Source organism: Vicia villosa, linkage group LG1, assembly GCF_029867415.1.
Source record: "Vicia villosa cultivar HV-30 ecotype Madison, WI linkage group LG1, Vvil1.0, whole genome shotgun sequence".
Taxonomy (NCBI): Eukaryota; Viridiplantae; Streptophyta; class Magnoliopsida; order Fabales; family Fabaceae; genus Vicia; species Vicia villosa.
This window is the reverse complement of record NC_081180.1, coordinates 250663636-250685571: the sequence shown is the minus strand read 5'-3', so window position 1 is coordinate 250685571 and position 21936 is coordinate 250663636. Positions and strand designations below refer to the sequence as shown.

Genomic DNA, 21936 nt, shown 5'->3' with positions numbered 1-21936 from the left:
AAAAGAAGAAAGTTGGTTGAACGATATAAGTAATTTTATTAGTAGTTGAGTTAAAATTTTTTATAAAAAATGATATAATTTAATTAATGTAATAAATGGTTATAATAAAAATAAATTGTATAAAATTAAAGAGATTATAAATGAAATTCAAATTTTAAATGTCGAATAAAAGGCCATGAAGATTTAAAACTGTTAAAGTCAATCATGTTGAATCCTTGCTGGTGATAAAATAACTCCATGCTGTCAATAACATATTTCCTTGCAACATTTAGTAATATGTAAATTGAAAGTGTGAATCAAATTTATTTTGTGTGGAAAAATAAATTACATATGCAATAGTTGAGAGGAATAAAATGAGGAAGGGATGGTATAAACAGTTACCATTTATATATTGGCGAAGACCTCTTTGTAAACGACGTTTGCGGTAGACGACTTTGGCTTGTTGTTTTCGTCGTGAATCAAAATCTTTATTCCTTTTTTACTTGTCACTCTTGATATGGCCACGTATAATTGGCCATGACTAAAGACATCTTTAGGAATATATAATCCAACCGAGTCCAACGATTGTCCTTGTGATTTGTTAATTGTCATTGCGTAAGATACAATGATTGGGAATTGTCTCCTACTCAACTTGAAAGGCCAAGGTGATTGGGATGGTGACATATCCATCCTTGGAATGTACGTAAGTTTGCCATGTCCTTTTCCCCCCATTATTTGAGCTTCAATTACGTGATTTGCCATTTTGGTAACAATTAACCTAGTACCGTTGCACAAACCCTCGGATTGATCAATGTTTCGCATAAGCATAATTGGGCATCCAACTTTTAATGTTATTTGATGGTTTGGCAATCCAGAAGTTCGCAATGAGCTGAGAAATTCAGGAGTTAGGACTTGAAGGACGCTACTGTCATGAATTTCTGACCGGTCGACTGTGTTAGAACTATAATATTCCTTTGATTCTCCTGTGGAAAAGTAACTTTGTTAGGTCAAATTGATGTTATATTATCTCTCTTCCAAAATAATAAATAATTTATGCCGACATAGACATACCTGGCATCAAGTTAAGTATGTGATTATTTATTTGATCAACAACATCAATGGTTGATGCTAAAATAGCCCTACTTTTGAGGTAATCGTATGATTGGTAATTATCCAAGAAAGAAGGATAAGTACTTTCCACAATAGCAACAATAGGGTCTTGAAAATCTTCAATTAAAATCTCCTTCGGAATTTCAATGTCGGCATAACCATCATTTGGTTCGGCTATCCTGCCCTCACCTAGTTTTAGAAGCCAGTTGGAAAAATCTGCAATATCTTTCTTCTCTTGATCAGATTGACCTCCTTGCAATCGCATATTTTTAGTTAAAGTTAATACCTTAACTGTTTCCCAAATGTAAGATACATTGATTGTAGAGTGAACAATATCCGATCGACTGCCTCTAGGGATAACAGGTAATATTTGTCTGAAATCTCCGCCAAAGACGACAACCTTACCACCAAACACCTTCTCAGAGTTACCGTACGTACTCATTACATCCCTCAAAGTTTTATCCAGGGCTTCAAAACAAAATTTACTTGCCATCGGGGCCTCGTCCCAAATTATCAACTTACTTTGCTGTAGTAGTTCGCCGTAGTCATCATCATAGTCAATGTTGCAAGTAGAATTTTCTAAAGTTGGTACAGGAAGTTTGAACTTAGAATGTGCTGTTCTACCTCCGGGTAACAATAAAGACGTTATTCCGCTTGAAGCAACAGTTAATACAATTTCATGTTTTGACCTCAAAGACGTTGCAAGTGTTTTCCACATGTAAGTTTTGCCCGTACCCCCATAGCCATGCAAGAAAAAAACTCCTCCCTTTTGATTCTCTACCGCCATCATGATTTCATCATAGATCCCACGTTGTTCAGCTGTGAATATATGTTTCAAGAAGTTAAACTAAAAAAACAGTAGTAATAAATTTAACAAAGTAGCCATATTGAGATAAATACCTGTTAGAGCTTTGTAAAGTGATTGGAATTCAGACTTCATAACCGCAACATTGTAGCTTCTTTCTTCATATATAAGTTTGTTTCCTAGTTGTTCAAGAACATAACCGTCTGGATATGGAATCGGCTTGAAGTCACCAAGTGTTCTCCTATTAGCTTGGAGTAAGATTTCAATTTCTGTTAGAGTTAGATTCTTAACATCATCTTCACTCAGTTCCAGCTCTGAGACACGACATAAATTCAAATAAATGTGATGAGTGATGTATGTAAGACACTGCATGTATTACGTTAACCGATACTGGAAATAGAATAACAGGCGCTAAGATAGTGGTGCATAACATGAGTTTCAAGTAAGACATATTTGAATTTGACATACCTGGATTATTGGCTAAAATGCGCTGATGGTGTAAAACTCCGTCAGAAAGGCATTTCCATGTTTCATTCCATAAGTGCGCAGGTCTACTTACCGCACCCGACAACAGCATAATGACGAATAATTTCCGAAGAAAATGTCCAGAACCCCAAACACTTGCTTCTATAATTGCACTGATATATTCCCTATCATCCGTAAGGAAACCCATTGCAAAGCATGCATCACGAAATGAATGATATTGTGTATCACCAACCTTTCGGATATCTTCGTAAGTTTTCGGTCCTTTGACAATAGTGAGCATCATCCTAAGATAATATAATTCTCCTGTAGTGGGTGGAACCCAAATTAGGCGGCCAATGGTAAATCCTTTTCTGCGGGGCTTCCATGTTCTCTTCTTCTTATCGTAGACAAATTTTGAAACAAATTGTCCATAAGTTAATTGAGAAGCTTCTTCATACTGTCCGTTAGCAATCAACCATGAACTGAACATTGATTCTGTTACACTTGCTTTCTCTAGTACGTTCTCCATTCTTTCATGATCGGTATAGTAAACAGCTTTCTCACCAATTAGATGGTAAAACATGCGTTCCACAGCTGGCTTTCTTCCATGTATTTTGTAGGAAAAGATCCTCCAGCATGCCTCGCTGGGTGAGACGTACCTACAATCAAGGTATTCCTTGATTTCATCAACCGTATCAGGATCAACAGACGATGAGCTTTTGGAAGGAACGACGGATGCCGTTATCCGATCATATCCTTTGTTGATATACTTGAACAGGTATTTAATTGAAGTGCTTTGGTTACACCATTCCATATTGATGTGAGCTTGATACTTTAGAAGTAACCGTGTATTATATGGAACCACAAACCTATTGTCCAAAGTTATACCATTTTTTACAATGCTGTGTGACTTTGAACTCCTCTTGTAAACTGGATAACCGTCGTGATCTACAATGGTTTCTTCATTGTATTTCTTGGGGAAAAACTTAGAGCATTTTCTGTTTTTCATGCAAGTAGAAATAGGTCGTGCAAGACCGCAAGGACCATGCATCATGTGTGCTTTTACCAGGTTATACAGTCTTGGATGAAGCTGAGGGTCAGGAATTTCAGCAGATATGATGTTGTCAATGTCGGACGGTGTCGGGTACTTACTTTGTGGATGCAGGAATAGAAGAATGTGAGCATGTGGAAGCCCTCTTTTTTGGAATTCAATAGTGTATATGACTGTAACAATAAAAATCGGTAGTGAATATGAATAATACATGTACAGTAGTTAAATACATCTTTGAAACGTTGTAATTCCATGATAGTATCAGAAGTAGAACACTTACATGCTAACACTCTGCCAAGAACATGTCGTTTTGTTAAATCAGCCATCATTTCATCAAACTTTATCTTGAACACTTTAGAAACAATATCGGGTCGATCATGCGGCTTCAAATTGCTTTTGCTAAGTAATCTAGTTATTTCCGGCCAATTTGGGTTGCACGTAAAAGTGATGAATAAATCTGGAAAGCCGAGTGCACTTGAAATAGCCATTCCATCAAAATAGAGCTGATCCATGAATCGCTTAGATCCGACAAATGACGAAGGCAAGACAATACGTCTACCACGTTTGTGCCTTTGATTAGGATGTTGTTGCTGGGATTGATCATTAAGCTTCTGGTATTTACCGACTCGAAGTTTGGATTGGTTTTTCCTCAACCAGTTTAGACGTTCAGTCTCCATCATTGTGAAGCCATCAACTAAAAACTGTTGCAGGAGTCTTCTGGAATGCAGTAAGGTTTTAGCCTCTTCAGTCCGTTCTTGTAATCGAAAACATAACCATTGTTTTACTGTTTGACGATTTTTCCTGGTTATAAGTTGTTCATGTTTATATTTGTGCAGTATGTTTGGTCTATAACCATCTTCCCCATAAGGGAAGATCAAAGGGTATTGGTACGCAAGGTAACTTTTGTGGAACTCATCAATTCTCTGTAATTTTCCATCACGATGTTGAACTATGATGTCTCTCTTAGATCCAGAATCAATATCCCCAACGATTAGAGCAGCAACTTCAGACACGGTAGGGTGGTTATAAACACGACCTTCCTCAGATCTGTCAGCAATAAGCTTTAGCTTCACTTCTTGGTAACCAGTTTGTTTCATCATATCCCTTGCCATCCTGAAAGCTTTAGCATGAGGGTTGTACTCATCCAACATCAACTTCAACTGTGTAACTATATTCTTATCTATATTTGTATTGTCCCTATGGAAAGCACAGATAAAATTAGAACAAATGAAAAGTAAAAGGGATGCAAAGTTTTGATAGATGAATCAAATTGTCGTACTTGAAACACTTCATTCTGTTATCGACCTCATTGTCAGTGTCAAAGATATATAGTTGAGCATACTTGGGAGTTGATCCTTCTGCAGGTAACAAACTACCGATTCGGTGGCACGTCTGACCATGTAATCGTAATGTAGGAGGACCTGCCCCGGTGGAATGTGTAGTGTCAAATTTCATCCCCGGTGATGTAAACGAAAACATGGCGTTGTATGTTCGTATGCTTTGTTGAAAGTTCTTGGCGTCTGGATGATTGTGATGAAACAAAAGCTTATTTAATACAGGTGGCGGCGTTTGTAACATATCAAGGACAATTTTCCCTCCTTTGCAACACAGTGGAAACTTTGGCACAGTTGTATGTCTGGACTTATCTTTACGTTCTTGATACCACATCAACGCACCACAGTGTTGGCATTCCCATACCGGATCACCGATATCCAGAAATTCTGCATGTAACATTAAAAATTAAATAAAGTATAAGATTAAACTCAGTAGCTATTTAGAAATGCAGATGAAGTTGTTAATAACTATAGTGGTGGTATTGAAAAGTCTTATACCCTGGTTATTCGGATTTCCTAAAGCAACAGGTATTTCACAATCATCCAAGTCAGAGTCGTTTTCAACAGAGTTGTCGGAATCAGAATTGTTTGAATTGTCATCTGTAGAATCTCCATGGTGGAATGAGTTGGGAGGGTATATTGATGGCATCATTGCAGGGGTTGAAGTTGGTGCAACATGGTTATGTGAACGCTCTATATTTGGATTCTCGTGTTGAGAAGGTTGTGCAGAGTTGAACATGTTGATAAGGTTTGCTCCATGTTGAAATCCAGTTCTTGCTCTTTTAAAAGGATTTCTTATGTTGTGATGACGTTCAGAGGAGCGGGTATGCAGTGGATTTGTTCTTGAACTTGACGGAGGACATTGATGGGGTGCATAATTGAATGAAACAGGAGTATTAAATTGAGCATTAGGACAATCATTTGGAGAAGGTTGCGGAGGATTAATCATGTTGTTTCCATTGACTCCATCTTGAAGATTACCTCTTGCTCTCTTCAAAGTGTTTCTTAGGTTGTTACGTCGTTCAGACGACGTAGTATGAAGTGGATTGGTTGAAGTTCTTGATGGATTCCGTTGAAGTGGTGGAGTATTGAAAGAAACATGTGTTATTGATTGAGCATTCATGTCTGTTGGGTTGATATTTTCCTTGTTCTCACCAGCTGTGGAGACCATTCCGCCAGGTATACATGTTATTGATGCCATTGTAGCTTGCGGCTGACTGAACATATTGTTGACATTCACAATTTCTTGAAGATTACCTCTTGCTCTCTTCAACGTTTTTCTTAGGTTGTCACGTGGTTCAGACAGTCCAGTATGGAGTGGATTTATTGAGGTTTTTGCCTTAATAGTGTGAAGGGGTGGAGCGTTGAAAGAAACACCTGTTATTGATTTAGCAGTTGTGTTTGTTGGGTTGATATTTTCCTTGTTCTCACCAGTTGTGGATAAATATGTGCTAGCCATACTTAGTCTCCTTCGCTTTCTCTCCTGAGACACCGGTGTTTCGTTGCAGTCATCACTTGAAGGATGCATGCGTATAGTGCAGGTAGCAAACAAAGTTATGAGAAAAAACAAAAGGTAGAAGAAAAGAGTTATTGTGGAGAACAATTAGTTTAAGATTAAAACTATATGAAATGGTTGTTCCAAGATGGTGATTGATAGAGATTCACGACAGTGCATTTATCTATTTGGTGTGTTGTAACTTGTATTAGCTACTGTACCTTATGATAAGTGTAACCACAAAGTTGACAAAGGAGCATAGCAGTCATGTTTTTTTATTCAAAATGGATGTTGTAATAAGAATAATTCCAATCATATATTGTTACAAAAGTTAATTTAGTAAAACAAAATTGAATATAAAATAAAGGAAAAATGAAAAGAATAGTAGAAGTTGTCATTGGTATCCGGGAATGGTTGTAAGTTTTAGACTGCATAAAAGTAGGAATAGGCTGCATAAAAAAGGAAGTAGTGTGTAGTTTTGTTAAGAGTATTAACACAAGCCAGCTATTTTTTCCTACAATTTTTTTGCAATGATGTTTAAAAGTTTTAATCAAGTAGTTGTCCCTAGCTTGTACAACACTCAAAACTGCAGGTTAAGTGTGTAATAATATCAATATTGAAATGAAAAATTTCGGTGGGAAAATAAAAAGTCATGTGTACTAAAATATGTTGTGGCTTCGGTTTAATGACATTGAACCGGTTCATGTGTTCTGATTATGCAGGTTTTAAATTCATAATGAAAATGAATCACTGTCTTAAATTCAAAATGAAAATTAATAAAATTCAAGTGTTTTTAGCCATCATAAAGGACATGCAATTGTCCAAGCTCTGACAGTATAAATGTAATTCTACTATATAGAGCTTAACCACCAATGTTCCAATAGTCTTTTTTGGCGTTTTCAATATCAATGAAAGGAAGTTCATGAAACAAAAAAAAAAAAATTGATGGAGCCAACAACAATATCAAACTGATAAATGGATATTATATGTAAGGAGGGATGGATTCTCTTGGTCACGTGGCCAAGGCTGTTATTTTGAAAAGAATTGGACATATAATCCTTACATTGCAAATGTGGATGGAGGCAAAAGTTGTGAAGTTAGCATTCTCAATAATCTACATGCTTCTGCTTGCTTTAAAGTTGATATTTCATATGCAACTTAACTATAAGCATAAACAAAGACTTCAATTTGAAAAGAGTTGTAAACAAACATAAAATAAAATTGAATCTAAAAACATGTAATGTAAAGAAACAGAATGGATTTGTCCACCATATGCATGTTTGCTATCATAATACATGTTTGCTATCATTTTAGTGGAACCACCATATGGTTGTTTTGAAGATAAAAAAAAAGTCATGTCAAAATTGGATGCATGTTGAAATTAAAGGACATTAGTGAGTAAGAGTAACCATTGAATACCAGTATATTAAATTGTAGACATCATTTTAGAACATTAGAATGATATTGTAGTCATGAATAAGAGTAACCATTGATTACATGTATATTACTTAGTTAGTGCAACGATAGCAGTAATATTGATTATACAAAAAAGACTATGATAAGCCCATTGTTAAATAAATTGGAATATAAGGTCTTAAGGAAATCTTAACAAAAACAGCATAGTATGCAGTAGTGGCTGAAAACAGGCAGGTAGAAAATGAACTTAAAAAGCAAAATATATAGATAGAGTTCCTAGTCTAAGGTTGAATGTTTTTTTGAGGACTGTTTTCCAACTTGATGATTTTCTTCAATTTTGTTGTAGAACCTTGTTCGTCACAGAGACCATTAGCCAATGTGAGATCAAAAGATCCTTGGGGCGCAAATCTTTTGGAGGCCACAGATGTTGTAGCTGGCAGAGGGCTGTGCTCGGTAGATATTCCTGGGGCATCAGTTTTGGAGGTTGCACTTGGGGTAGGTGTCAACATGATCTGATCGGAGGTTACGTCTTGCTCCTACAGTATACAAAAAAAAAACTAAGATACTATCATATAGAAGTTTACCCAATTATGGGTAATAAGTTATAAATGTACAAAAGCTAATATGCGAAAAATGTTACATCAACCACATTCCAGTCGTCAATTGGCAAAGCATCATTCACACTTTCAGTAATCTACAACATACAAAATACAAGAGTTGCGTGAATAGTTTGGCACACACATGATTAAATAAATGCAAGTCAATATCAGTATGTTCAATACCTGCAGTTTCTTTGGTGTTGCGGGAGATGGAGATGGTGCCTGTTAGAAAGAAATATATTAATGAGTTGTGATCAAAATTGCATAAATGAATGCATTATATCTCAAATTGAAATTCACCAATGGCTGAGGCATTAATTTTTCTAGTTCTTTGATCACAGCTTTATCTTCGTAGATGGATACGACAGTTGCATTGTTCCATGAAGGCTGCCACTTGACCTTAAATGCCAAATCTAGTCCGACCAAAGCATCAAGTGCTAAAGGAAATTCAAGGGGGTCAGAGATCCCAGCCTGTTCATTTGAATGGTAGCAGCAATATCAGTACATTAAACAAATGCACATAAATATATAATTTTGTGTCTGCAGCCAAAAAAGAATAAACAAATCAACCTCAAGCAAGGTGCTCCGCATTTGTGCCGAAGTAATTTCCAACAGCTGCAAACATTCGCGGTCCCATAGAACAAAAGTAGTTTCACACCCTTCGTGCACGACATCAATAAGAATTTTATACCTTATGATTACAATTGAAAAGGCAATAATTTGATTAGTAGAACATACCATTAAGTTAAAATAGGATACACATATTTAACATAACAGGCAGCCATCCATTTCAAATAACTCGATCATAAAACATAGAAATAACTCTAATAACTCAGTTGGACAGTTAAGTAAAATGTAGATGGTAGGTTGGAGAACAATCAGTTATGTTCCAGTTTTTAGTAATGCCCTGAAATGAGTTAATATGTTTTTTATTCCTACAATATTCTGAAATTTGATGCTCATAGTAGAATTCTGATTATCATGTAACAGTATGTAAAAGAGAATGAAAGACTAAGAGTTATTTTAGGAGAACGGAGCACCCAAGCTGCCAAGGTATTATTCGTAATAACTGTACACGAATATCTATCAAATATTAATTGAATAAGATGAACTGATATTTTTTTATTCAAGTAAGAAAAAGTAATAGTTTATAGGTGAACTTAAAACTAATTGTGGAAAACATAATATTAAGTCAAAAACTTGCAAGGCGTATTACCGGTAAATTTCAGTCTCTGTCTGATGTCCTTTTCCACAAACATATGGTGGTTGATTACCCTTAGCAACCATTGTACATGCATGGCAAGCTTTGTAATACCATCCACCAGGTGCAGCCTTGAGTCTGGTAGTTTTTGCCACAGTTATACACTGAGTAACCTGAAACAGTAAATTTTAGAAAACTGTCAGGACCAGAATAAGTAGTTATAAGAGGGCTAAACATGATTAAGGAAAAAATAGCTTACGGATTTTAGGTTGACAATTTCACGCAGAGGGAGTAATATAGCCTTATACATGAACTTGTCATAAGGGCTAAGGTGAGTAGTGCCGCTTGTTTGTGAATGCTGTGAAATGGCACCAATACCTTCGGATGATATTTCGCCCATTGGCAGTTTAGGGATGCTGCGGGGAAAAAAACAAAGTCGGTAAGTTAAAAAAATCTTATACAGATCAACAGAGGAACAAACATGAATTAAAAAAATTGAAACCTCTTTAAGAAGTTCTGAATTTCAGGGAGATCATCGTTGATGTGCAATTTGGTAACGTTGAATGTGTTGGAAACACATAAAGGATATTTGCCTAGGCAAAGCCAGTAAAGATGAATCAATAATGTGTAATGGCAATAAACATAATGTAAAAAAAAGTTTTAGTGAAAAAATATACCTTCCTCTTTGACTCTGGCAAACTGCAAAACAATTACCGTTGGTATTGTGAAATCTTTTCTTGAACTATAGAAATCATGAAATTGGACCGCATAACTTTCCCACAATGTACAATTAAGGATGTTGTTTCTGCAAAAAAAGAAAAGATTAATTAAATATGGTGGTTAATATCAGTTCATTTTTTGAAAGAAAGTTGGAAGTAAAAATTGTTTGTACCCCAAATCCTTGAGGACCAAATTGATCTGCTGCTTTTTGTTAGAATTGTGAATCTGGGTGTATCCAATTTCCACAACGATTCCTATGATATCTACAAATGGATTGGAAACGACAAAAATATGTTATGTTTAGGCATTTAGGATATAATATAAAAGAATCATTTAGAAGCATACCAATCAACACATCCCTATTCCCTTTGCTGGTAAGAATATCACCAAAAGGAGTGAAGATAAGTGGTTTTTGTGGTATGTCGTGTTTGTTCTTGTCAGAAACAGAAGTACCACCGGTGAAAGTTAGGATATATTTATGCTGGGAAGGCTTGAACATAAGATCATTCAAAGTAACTTGGAAATTTGAGATGGTATATGTGTTCTTAACCGTTAAAACAGAATCATAAGTATGTTTAAGCGCACTTGGTACTCTGCAGTGAATATCAGTACCCTGAAATAAATACAAATCAAATTCGGTTTTTAAATAAACATGTAATATTAGTAGGTAATATCAAAACGAAGTTTATTATGAACTCTTTTTTGAATAATACAATTAGGTCTAATATAGAAAAAAAACAACAGCAACAGCAAACTACGCAAAATATAATTAACAGCCAAATCCAGTAGTATTTGGTGTGTGTAAGAAACAACAACAACAACAAAAAAAGTGAAAACAATTTCAGGGCAAAAAATCAATAGCAGCCCAAACCAGTATTTCCATTACTTATAAAAATTCAAGTATTTTATTAAAAATGAAACCTTTATTTGTGATTCAAACAACGAAAGAATAAATCGATAATAAACCTTTATTTGCAAAACAAACATGAAATCTGAAACGAAACCCTAACTGTAAATGGCAAGTATTTTCATAAAATTAATCGACAAACCTCTTTATCGACCAGAATCATTTCGAAGTGCTCTTTGGTCTTCGACAAAACTGTCCATTTGTGATGGATTCTGACCGCGATTTTCCAGAGTTCCTTACTTTCATTGATTTCCTTCAAACTCGCACAGGGTCTTGCCATAGTGAAGCTCCGTTTGCTTTTTTGCGTAGAGAGATGGAGAAGAAATGAATGTATTTGTTGTGGAAAGAGTCAGAGATATTTGTAGGATTGTGTGTGCAGGAAAAAAATCAACTCGGTAGCGTGTGTGAAGCCTCATGCTTGCAGCCGAAAAACAACTTTTTGCAGTAATTGTTATGGTTTCAAGAAAGCTTTGGGGAAAAGCAGGGTATGAATGGATTTGATTAGTCGTGTAGAGGAGAAAAGAGATTTTGGAAAATTAAATTTGGTACCCGTGCATTAGATTGTCGTGTAGTCAGGAAAAAAAAGCAGTTTGGGAAAAATCAATTGGGCTGACAAAAAGTGAATTCTTATTATTACTATACAAATAGTTATTATAACTATGTAAATAAGAAAAAAGACTTTTTTTGCCCTGAAATTATTTCTTTAGACTAAGTTAAACAAAGGGTATTTTTGAGAAATCCAGAACAGTAAATTTTCTTATATTATAGATAGAGAGTGTTTGATAGAGTGTTGAAAAGAGAATTGTCTTAACATTTCTCATGTTATATATAATTAAATTCGTGAAAAAAAAATACAACATACAATTATAATTAATTAACTGTGTCTCTTACATATCAAATAAATTCGTGAAAAAAACACGACATACCATTTTGATTAAATAACCGTGCTTTTGCATATCAATTAAATTCGTAAAAAAAACAAGACATACCATTTCGATTAATCAACCGTGTCTTTCACATATCAATAAAATTCGTAAAAAAAACACGACATACCATTTTGATTAAATAACGGTGTCTTTTGCATATCAATTAAATTCATGAAAAAAACACGACATATAATTATGATTATATAAAATGTTACATATCAATTAAATTCGTGAAAAAAACGCGTCATACAGTTATAATTAATTAACCGTATCTCTTTTGCATATCAAATAAATTCGTGAAAAATACAGGACACTCCAAATTTATACAGCAAAGCATCATCAGCGTCCAGGTTCATCCCCCAACCCTTCAAAACTCGATTCTTCTTAATATTAGGGTTATTAATTAGGGTTAGGGTTTTCTTCTTCTTCTTCTTCCTCATCCTCACTTCTTCAATTTCTTCTCTCTCTGCAAAATCTCAATGTCCTATTCTTCAATTTTCCTCTCACAATCTCTACTCAACCATCACTGCAACTGTAAATTCTCTCATCAATTTTGTTCTTGTTGTTCTCGTTGTTGTTGTTAATCAATTTCATTTCATTGAACCGTTTTTCGATTTTCGATGGACCTATCTCATCATCAATCCAATTTATCTCTCACTTTTTCATCCTCGCACGCTTCACCGCCTCGCCGTCCTCCGATTCCCGACGACTCGATTTCGCTTCATCTCGAATCCAGTTTTCGCGATCCGTCACATCCGGTTCCCACCGTTCCTCTCCAGCTCATGGAACCGCAGACGGAGAAAGAGAACGGAAGTATCGACACCGATTTGAATATCAACGAAGAAGACGATAGAGAAGTTGAGGAGTTTCGGATTCTAGGTCATTCTATGTGTCTGAAAAGACGGAGGGATTGCGATTCTTCTACAACCATCGCGACTAAGAGAGCTTCAGTGGATCATGATCTGGAGTCGCGCAAGGTTGCGGTTCGATCATGGGGAGATCAACCGTTGCAGTCTGCGGATCCTGATGTATTCGCGATAATGGAGAAGGAGAAGAATCGTCAGTTTAAAGGGATTGAATTGATAGCTTCGGAGAATTTCGTGTGTAGGGCTGTGATGGAAGCGTTGGGGAGTCATTTGACGAATAAATACTCTGAAGGAATGCCGGGTGCGCGATACTATGGAGGGAATCAGTATATAGATGAGATTGAAACGCTTTGTTGTGAGCGTGCGTTGAAAGCGTTTAATCTTGATCCTAAGTGTTGGGGTGTGAATGTTCAGCCGTATTCGTGTACCTCTGCTAATTTTGCTGTGTATACTGGATTGTTGTCGCCAGGGGATAGGATCATGGGGTTGGATACTCCTTGTGGAGGGAATACTAGTCATGGATACTATACTCCGAATGGGAAAAAAGTTTCGAGTGCTTCTATATTCTTTGAGAGTTTACCTTACAAGATTAATCCTCAATCGGGTTTTATTGATTATGATAAGCTTGAGGAAAGGGCACTTGATTTTCGTCCTAAGATACTTATTTGTGGCGGGAGCTCTTATCCTCGAGAATGGGATTATGCTAGGTTTAGACACATTGCAGATAAATGCGGATCCGTGTTATTGGGCGACATTGCTCAGATTAGTGGGATTATTGCAGCTAAGGTATGTATTTGGCTCTTCAAATTTAGTCACGGATTGTGTTGGTGGTCATTTATGGAAGTTACTGATTGCATTTGTTTATGGGTTATGGGATTGTAGCACTTGTGTTTGTCTTTTCTTACATTTATTTTATATGATTCTTTGCCATTTCATTGTAAAAACCAAAAGTTAATCTGCATTTTACACTCTTAACAGTTATTGAGTTTAATTCGATTTAATGGCAGTATCCCTTTATTGTGATTAGTAGTTTGCATCATGGACTATTACTCTACAGATTTCTGCTTATCTTTGGAGACCTTTGATATCACTATATGGATCCATAGGTTTCAACTAGTTTTAATTAAATTTTTTGCTAATCCTAAATCAAGTTTTGCCCGTGTTAATTTTAATGTCATCGACCATTTTCTGGATGGGTGGAATTATTGCCTTTTGCAGAAATATTTAATTAATGGAATGCTTTCAATTTTGTAGATGTGTGCTCGTCATTTTCTTTAACAATACGGTTTTATGGTCTTTGCAGGAGTGTGTGAACCCTTTTGATTATTGCGATGTTGTTACATCGACCACTCACAAGAGTCTTCGTGGTCCTAGGGGTGGTATAATTTTTTTCCGAAAGGGAACAAAACCAAGGAAAAGAGGGATACTTATTCAGGGACATGAAAGTGATCAATATGACTTTGAAGAAAAGATAAATTTTGCTGTTTTTCCATCATTGCAAGGTGGGCCTCACAACAACCACATTGCTGCGCTAGCTATTGCGTTAAAACAAGTGGCCACTCCTGAGTATAAGGCATACATGCAGCAGGTGAAGAAGAATGCTCAAGCTTTAGCATGTGCTTTATTGAGAAGAAAATGCCGCCTAGTAACTGGGGGTACAGACAACCATTTATTACTTTGGGATTTAAGGCCCTTGGGATTGACAGGTATTTTATTACCATGTCATATCTTTATAGTATTGCAGATTGCATCCTTGTTTGTTTAGTGCAAACATGCCACCAACTAAACTCATATAGTTTGCATGTTTTCTGCTCTTTGCATTGGCTGAGTTTGATAGCTGCTTTGTGATCACAAATAATGTTTGAATCATATGGTTCAAGCTGGAGAAATAGTGATGTTTGATATTTATGTTTCTGTATATGATAATAACAAGACCTATGTTTTTTTCGCTTGCAGGGAAATTTTACGAGAAGGTCTGTGAAGCATGTCATATTACTTTAAATAAAATTGCGATTTATGGTGACAATGGAACTATTATTCCTGGAGGAGTAAGAATAGGTAAGCGATGATTTTCATGCTTGAATCTATTATGTTCTGTATGGTCAGGGTATTTGATTGGTGGAGCATTCTTATGAGACATATTTTTTATGCTCTATTACTTAGGTACCCCTGCCATGACTTCAAGAGGGTGTTTGGAGGCCGATTTTGAGACAATGGCTGATTTTCTCTTTAGAGCTGCACAAATTGCCAACATGCTGCAGAGGGAGCATGGGAAATTGCAGAATGCTATTTATAAGGTACTTGAGAGCAATAGGGACATTATTGAGCTCCGGGCACGGGTTGAAGCTTTTGCAACTCAGTTTGCGTTGCCGGGTTATGACATTTGAACATAATGCAACTGGTGGGTTGCATTATTGATTTTTTGTAAATGCTACACTGGTGGGTTATTGTGTCAGCTTGTCACAAAAACAAGTGATCTTGATGTGCAGATATTTTGTCGAGCTTCTCTCCACTTTTTGTTGTACACAGTTGTCAGGTTTTTGCATGAGCTCTATAAGTGAGAATCACCACTGAGATTTCTTTTGGTAATCAAGCATCCTGTTCCTGCCTTGATTGAGGGTACACCATTCCTGCCGAATGCAGCAAGTAGCTGGCTTCTAACAGGGGTTGGAACAGAGATTCTTGATCAACCAACCGAGAACAGAATTCTTCTGAGAAATCTGCTGAAAATAATTAATCTGATCAAGGTTAGTCACCTTGAATTCTTTTACCTGCTGTTTCATGGTGTAAACAATGGTAATCCTGTTTTTTCTTGCTACATATTTACCCGTTTTTTCATATGATAGTTGTACTCTTTTTCAGCAACAATACAGTGCTGAGTTAATTGTTAAATATACAGGTTCATGTGTTAAATAAGTGATTGCTTCTCGCACCCTTGTATAAAATATCAATTATTTTTCTCAAAAAAAGTTTGATGATTCTATTATAGTTGGTAATGGAAATACTTTTCAGAAGCTCTTTTGAGTTTATTCAACTTCTGTGGCAATTTTTATTGACTTGTACTAGGGGATTGCAAGGGAGCTGTTAGGTTCATACATATTTATATACATTTATTAAATTAGGTACTTTGCCACATTTACTATTATTATTTTTTGGAGAGATGGGTGTTGCATTTGGCAAATATGTTTTTTTTTTTTATTTTTTTTTATGAAGGACTCTTTGGCTAATAGTTGGCATACTTGAATTAGTCTTTCTTGTAGATGTGCCTAGTGGGTGTAGAATATCACTTGTAAATATTTGGTTTGGTGGGAGTGTAGAAGGAAATACAGTATGAGATGATAGTGTGTATGTGTATGCCTTTACTGTAATGAACATTAGCATTTTCAACTATGTAAAATGAATACCCCATAATATTTTATGCATTCTCAACCTCCATAGAAGAGTTATTTATTTATTTATTTATTGAGAATTATCATTGTTACTTTTAAGTGTTTGGAAATTCTCGCAGAATTCATTTCATTGTCCATAGAGGAGTTGTTAGTAATTTATTATTTTGAGGAGAATAATCAATATTACAAACATATGACCTAAGTGATTCAAAGTAATTATTGGTTCCAATTTCCAAAGTGATTCAAGACGAAGATTCTCCTCCATCAGAATGCCAAATCAGAATGCCAATGTACTTGAAGGGGAGGTTTTGGCGATAAAAATGAAGGAACTTACATAGTTCTTCTAAGTAAGGTTCCAATTTGCTGCAGTTTCCAATTAATTGATCCTTGATTACTCCTTGTGTATTTTACTACACAAAGTGTGAAACAATATCATAGAAGCTACTATTATAACTAAAACATAACCAATCTAATATGTACAATAAATTAGGATGATCATGACTTTTTTTAAAAACTACATATGCTATGAAAAATCATTTAATCTGTGTGCTTATTATGGCACATAGAACAATGACAATAAATCTACATAGCCTCAAGAAATAAGCAATCTACCAATTAAATGAAGGATAATCATAAGAGATTACACTTCCAATCAAGATCACAAAAAGAAATTGCAAATGAGTTACAAGTAATCAGCTCAACAAGTTCATGAAAACATTTCTTAATTTCTTCCTATTTGTAACTCAGCCTCTCATCCTCTTAATACACATATCATTCAATCTCAAAATATTTAAAAGTGTTTACCAACCCTAGATAACCTGTAACGATCTTTCGATTTTTAGGATTAGAGAACTCCCTAAGAATTTCTCTATTTGTCTCTCTAAAAATCACATATCTTTAGAAAAATGACAGAAAACAACTTTAAATATAAAATATACTTCGAGACACCTACCCTGTGCTGGTTGTGCTAGCTGAAACTAATACTTTTTTTTTTTAGTTGTTGAAACTAAATTAGAAGTAAGTATATATACAAAAATAATATGTATCTTAACTTAATATGAAATTAAGTCAAGAGATAAGCGTCCTTAAAAATAATATGTATTCATAAATTATTATTTTGGGTGGTCCATATACAATATCATCATGAAAGATATACCTTGAGTGGTAGGGTGGTAGTAGGAGTTTAGAATGTGAAGTTGTTGATGATTTAATGTGGTCCTTATATTGAATCATCGTTCTCAATTGTCACTCATTACAACTACTAATCATCACTGCAACAAGGTTTGTAAGATTTTGAGGAAAAAAAAGAGTTAACCTATTTTGGTAACATTATAAGGTCTATATCAATTCTGACCCTTGGCTAAGAGGTCATCATCGAGTCTGTAGGGTTGGAGAGCCATTATGAATTATTTCTAAGAGTGTATTTGTTTCAAGGATAGAAATTGTATTTATGGGAATCTAACATTCGAAATCCAACAATCCCATGTTTGTTTCAAGTTTTTAAAATTTATTCTCAAGTGTATTTATTTCAAGGAATATTTTTACAGATCTTTTTTGTCATAATTATTCCCATGCTTAAAGGGTAGGAATCTAATATTTCCATGAGAATAAAATTTAACTAACTCCAACTTCCCACTCCTACTCACATATATTTTATTTTTATTTTTTACAATTTTTAAATTGAATAAATATTATAAATATTCTTGAAAATTTTAAAATTTTGAGGAATACTATTTTTGGAAATAATAATCGTGGAAATAAGGTTCCAAGGAATGATATTTTATAAAACAAACGCACCCTAAAGGAACTTTTACGACCATCTCTCTTGCACCCAATTTTCGTTAATTTTCCTGACAAATTGATCATTTGACTTCCCATGACCTTTCTAATTGTTGGGTCGAAAAAATAAAAACCGTTATTTATAAAATAAGGATATAGATATCATCTATCACTAACACTATTTGGGTCATGCTAACGGATTTTTCAGGGGCATTTTTTTGTGATAGAAAATACAACTTCATTAAAATGTAAACAAGCAAGGATTACGAATGTTATGAGACAATTGAAATGGAACATACTCCATACATAACTTAAAAGCAATTCTAAGAGAAAATACTACATAATCACAAGAGACATTATACATAGAATTTTCAAAAGCTAAGGCACAACCAAACCAAAAACAACAACATATCAGCCAGCAATCCACTCTCTTCCAAATACAAACAATGGCAATGTGGAAGTGAGAATCCATAGTCTTTTTCCAAATCCAATTAAGAATGATTTCTTTGACTCGTGTTTGCAAATTTCGACATTCCTTGGCCTCAAAATTGCCTAACCTTTTTGAGTGTTCACAAATTAATAGATGACTATAAATAGTTATGAAATGAATGTTGAACTCATAAACTTCCTTAATCACTATGAAATTCCAATACACACATAACCATATTACAAGCCACAAAACTCTTTTGAGTCATTTTGTCAAACACCAAGAGTGCATCATTTACTACTAAAACACAAAAATACAAAACAAAAATTGAGAAAACGAAATCAAACATCTCTGTTAGAATTTTCATACTGTATAACCATGACGGCTTCGGTGGTGAACGAAAACTTCCGGGCCCCAAGGTTGTAGGAGCAGCTACCGTAAAGAGAGATGCTTCTGTCGTTGTCGCATTTGAGATGTGCAGAAAACCCACAACTAACTTGTCATTTCTTGGTGGTGGTGGCTCCGGTGGCGGTTGCAAAAGAATAAAAAGAAACTTGACAGTTGATAATGGTGGAGAGAGGGAGATTCTAGTGAGAAGCTTAGTTATGAGGACATGAGAAGGAAGATTGATGGAGAGAAAAGTGCTCTCGAAAGAGAGGGAGGTGGCCACCATAGAGGTGGAAGGAGAGGACCACCATGAAGGTGGGGAAAAACCACCAAACCCTAGAGGATTGAGGGAAAGTTTTCTAGAGAGAAGGAAGAACATCTCTCTCTCTCTCTCTCTCTCTCTCTCTCTCTCTCTCTCTCTCTCTCTCTCTCTCTCTCTCTCTCTCTCTCTCTCTCTCTCTCTTAATTCCTCTGGGGCACTCTTTAATGATACTAAATAAAGAGAATATTATTTACAAAAGCCAATATTTTAATTTCAATGCATTTTCAATATTTTGAATACACACTCAAAGATGTTTACATTCAACACGACAAAGACAATGTAGAATCCTATAACTAAGTGGGACAGAGAAACAATTAAAGAAACAAACGAAATTGGATATCGTAAACGAATCGAAATACCACAAAGACATCAAATGAAAGCACATGTGGGAGTTGGGACTAACTTGGGACCACAAATTTGCAAAGTATAAATCTTCGAAGAACGAAAGGGATCTGGGACTACAACTTTCAATATGAGAAATCTTCAATGTTGTTAGGACCACAACTTTCAGAATGCGACATAATCAGTTGGGACCCCATCTATCAATGGAGAACGAACATGAAATGTATTGGATTTCAATGGTGACGAAAGTATGACCGGGGACATCTGAGAGTATTTGGAAATTTAAGGTTTCTCTCTGTATATTACTTTCCAATTCAAATAAATTACTCTGTAAAATAAGTACATGTGTATCACCATTAAAACCGAAAAAAAAACAAGTTAAAAATATATTTTATTCCACCTGTCATGCCACGTCATCCTCCGTTAGAGGCATTTAACGTCAGAGACTAATTGTGTGATGACAAATTTTAGAGTGAGCATTCTTTGAAGGAAAATTTTAGAGGGACTAAAATTGAAAATGACTATATTTATGCGGACCAATAACATATGTAACCCTAAATTCTAATATAAAGCAAAAAGAGAAGAGGCAATTAATGAGAATTAAAGAGGGTAAAGAAGAAAAATTAAAAAAATTTGTAACAACTAAAATATAATAAATGTGCAACTAATTCTTACTAACCTTAAAAATTAGAAATTGTAGTTTTTAAAAGCGTGTTTGAATTGACCGTGGACAAAATTAATTTTGAAAGAAATAAATTTGTTAAAATTAATTTTAATATAGTCGGATTTAGTATAACTGATTTATATTTGGATAGAATCATATATATTTGATTGCTATAAATAAATATAATAAAAAAGAGTTATAACAAATAAAATATAATATAATAAATATAAAATTGTTTCTCCTAAACTCAAAAGTTAAAAATGGTAATTTCTACAAAAATTGAAAACCTAAAATACTTTATAAGTGTAAGCATGCTAGCTATAGGTATGTCATTAGAAATGGGAGATGATTGCTCTGATATCTTACACTAGTCATGTCATACCGCCGAAAAATTACAGTTTCATTATTGCTTGGGTGAATGAAAGAATAACAAAGAACAGTGCAAGGATCTCAATTGCATATGTTGTTCATAATTGTTTCCATAGTCGTTTCTCACATCACATAGTTAATATAGAGGGAATCTCATTATATACTAGTACTAGTATAAGAGTACATTTATTTTTGAAGGTACACGTAAAAAGACATACTGTATATATGTCTCTGACATTAAATTTATATCCATTTGCAGGTATATATATATATATATATATATATATATATATATATATATATATATATATATATATATATATATATATATATATATATATATATATATATATATATATATATATATATATATATATATATATTCATTCTCTTAAGGATGGAACGTCTAGTTAATATGGTACTATTGTCAAATATAGAACTGTTACCACAAGTTTTGTTTGATATTTGTCATAAATTTTTGCTAACCATGTATATATACAACACATAAATATATACGGGTCGTGTTTATAGTTTTGTAAAATAGGCTATAACACATAGTCTCAGATATTTTAAGATAAACACCTCAAATATTCATGGCATTCAAGTGGTGAGAAGGGCTCCGAAGATCTCGCATCTTATTTTTGTTGACGATAATTTGCTTTTTTCAAGGGCAAATCCCACTGAAGCTGACAAAATCATGAAAATTCTTATCCGGTCTCAAACATCTTCAAGATAAATGGTTAATCTCGAGAAGTCAGAAGCCTCTTTCAGTTCAAATGTGCTAGAAATTGTCATAGAAATGATCTATAACAGGATGGGTGTTAAGACATTGCAATCTCATTCGAAATACTTGGGTCTTCCGGTTCTGTTTGGTAGATCCAAAAAAGAGGTGTTCTCTCTCGTGGTTGATTCTGTGTGGAAGAAATTGAAAGGGTGGAAGGAAGGAGTTTTGTTTCAGGCTAGAAAAGAGGTTCTCATTATAGCTGTTGCCCAAGCAATCCCTTTGTATATTATGAGTTGCTTCAAAATTTCGGAAGGAGTGTGCAAGGAATTAGAGAGTATGATGGCCAAATTCTGGTGGGTATCTAGAGAAGGAGAAAGGAAATTGTATTGGGTTAGTTAGGAGAAACTTGATGTGGCTAAAGGTGATGGTGGAATGAGGTTCAGAGGAATATTAGATTTCAATTTGAGCTTACTGGGAAAGCATTTTTGGAGAATCTAGACTGGTAGAAGCTCACTTCTGAAGTCCTAAAGAATAAGTACTTTCCTAAATGTTCAATTCATGATGCCAAGGAAGGTTATGCGCCAAACTATGTTTGGAGAAACTTCCTTTGCTCGAGGGAGGTGGTTATGGCTGGATCTTGATGGAGGATATGTGATGGA

General features: G+C 34.8%; 4 protein-coding genes across 5 annotated transcripts; 2 read left to right on the top strand and 2 right to left on the bottom strand.

Annotated features, from left to right (window-relative positions):
• Positions 1-384: 384 nt before the first annotated feature.
• On the bottom strand, positions 385-6272 carry LOC131599128 (uncharacterized). The gene is made up of 7 exons (XM_058871598.1): positions 5243-6272; positions 4690-5131; positions 3691-4607; positions 2363-3583; positions 2001-2208; positions 1051-1907; positions 385-962 (listed from the first exon to the last, which is right to left on the bottom strand). Exons 1-7 carry the CDS (start codon positions 6270-6272, stop codon positions 385-387), a joined length of 5253 nt encoding a protein of 1750 aa, XP_058727581.1.
• Positions 6273-7636: 1364 nt separating this feature from the next.
• On the bottom strand, positions 7637-11661 carry LOC131645158 (uncharacterized). Of its 2 annotated transcripts, none has more exons than XM_058915819.1 (12): positions 11225-11661; positions 10521-10788; positions 10348-10438; positions 10133-10260; positions 9958-10048; positions 9715-9871; positions 9471-9628; positions 8825-8945; positions 8555-8725; positions 8438-8476; positions 8302-8349; positions 7637-8191 (listed from the first exon to the last, which is right to left on the bottom strand). In XM_058915819.1, the coding sequence occupies exons 1-12, from the start codon at positions 11360-11362 to the stop codon at positions 7937-7939; spliced, it is 1665 nt and encodes a 554-aa protein (XP_058771802.1). In that variant the 5' UTR covers positions 11363-11661; the 3' UTR covers positions 7637-7936. The 2 variants fall into 2 exon arrangements, with proteins under 2 accessions (XP_058771802.1, XP_058771801.1); XM_058915818.1 differs by having other exon boundaries at positions 7640-8191; positions 8296-8349; positions 11225-11660.
• Positions 11662-12296: 635 nt separating this feature from the next.
• LOC131645157 (serine hydroxymethyltransferase 7-like) lies at positions 12297-15802 on the top strand. Its single transcript, XM_058915817.1, has 4 exons — positions 12297-13660; positions 14178-14580; positions 14831-14932; positions 15038-15802. Exons 1-4 carry the CDS (start codon positions 12629-12631, stop codon positions 15259-15261), a joined length of 1761 nt encoding a protein of 586 aa, XP_058771800.1. The 5' UTR covers positions 12297-12628; the 3' UTR covers positions 15262-15802.
• Positions 15803-21289: 5487 nt separating this feature from the next.
• Positions 21290-21676, top strand: LOC131599118 (uncharacterized). The gene has a single exon (XM_058871589.1). It carries the CDS (start codon positions 21290-21292, stop codon positions 21674-21676), a length of 387 nt encoding a protein of 128 aa, XP_058727572.1.
• The last annotated feature ends 260 nt before the right edge of the window (positions 21677-21936 follow it).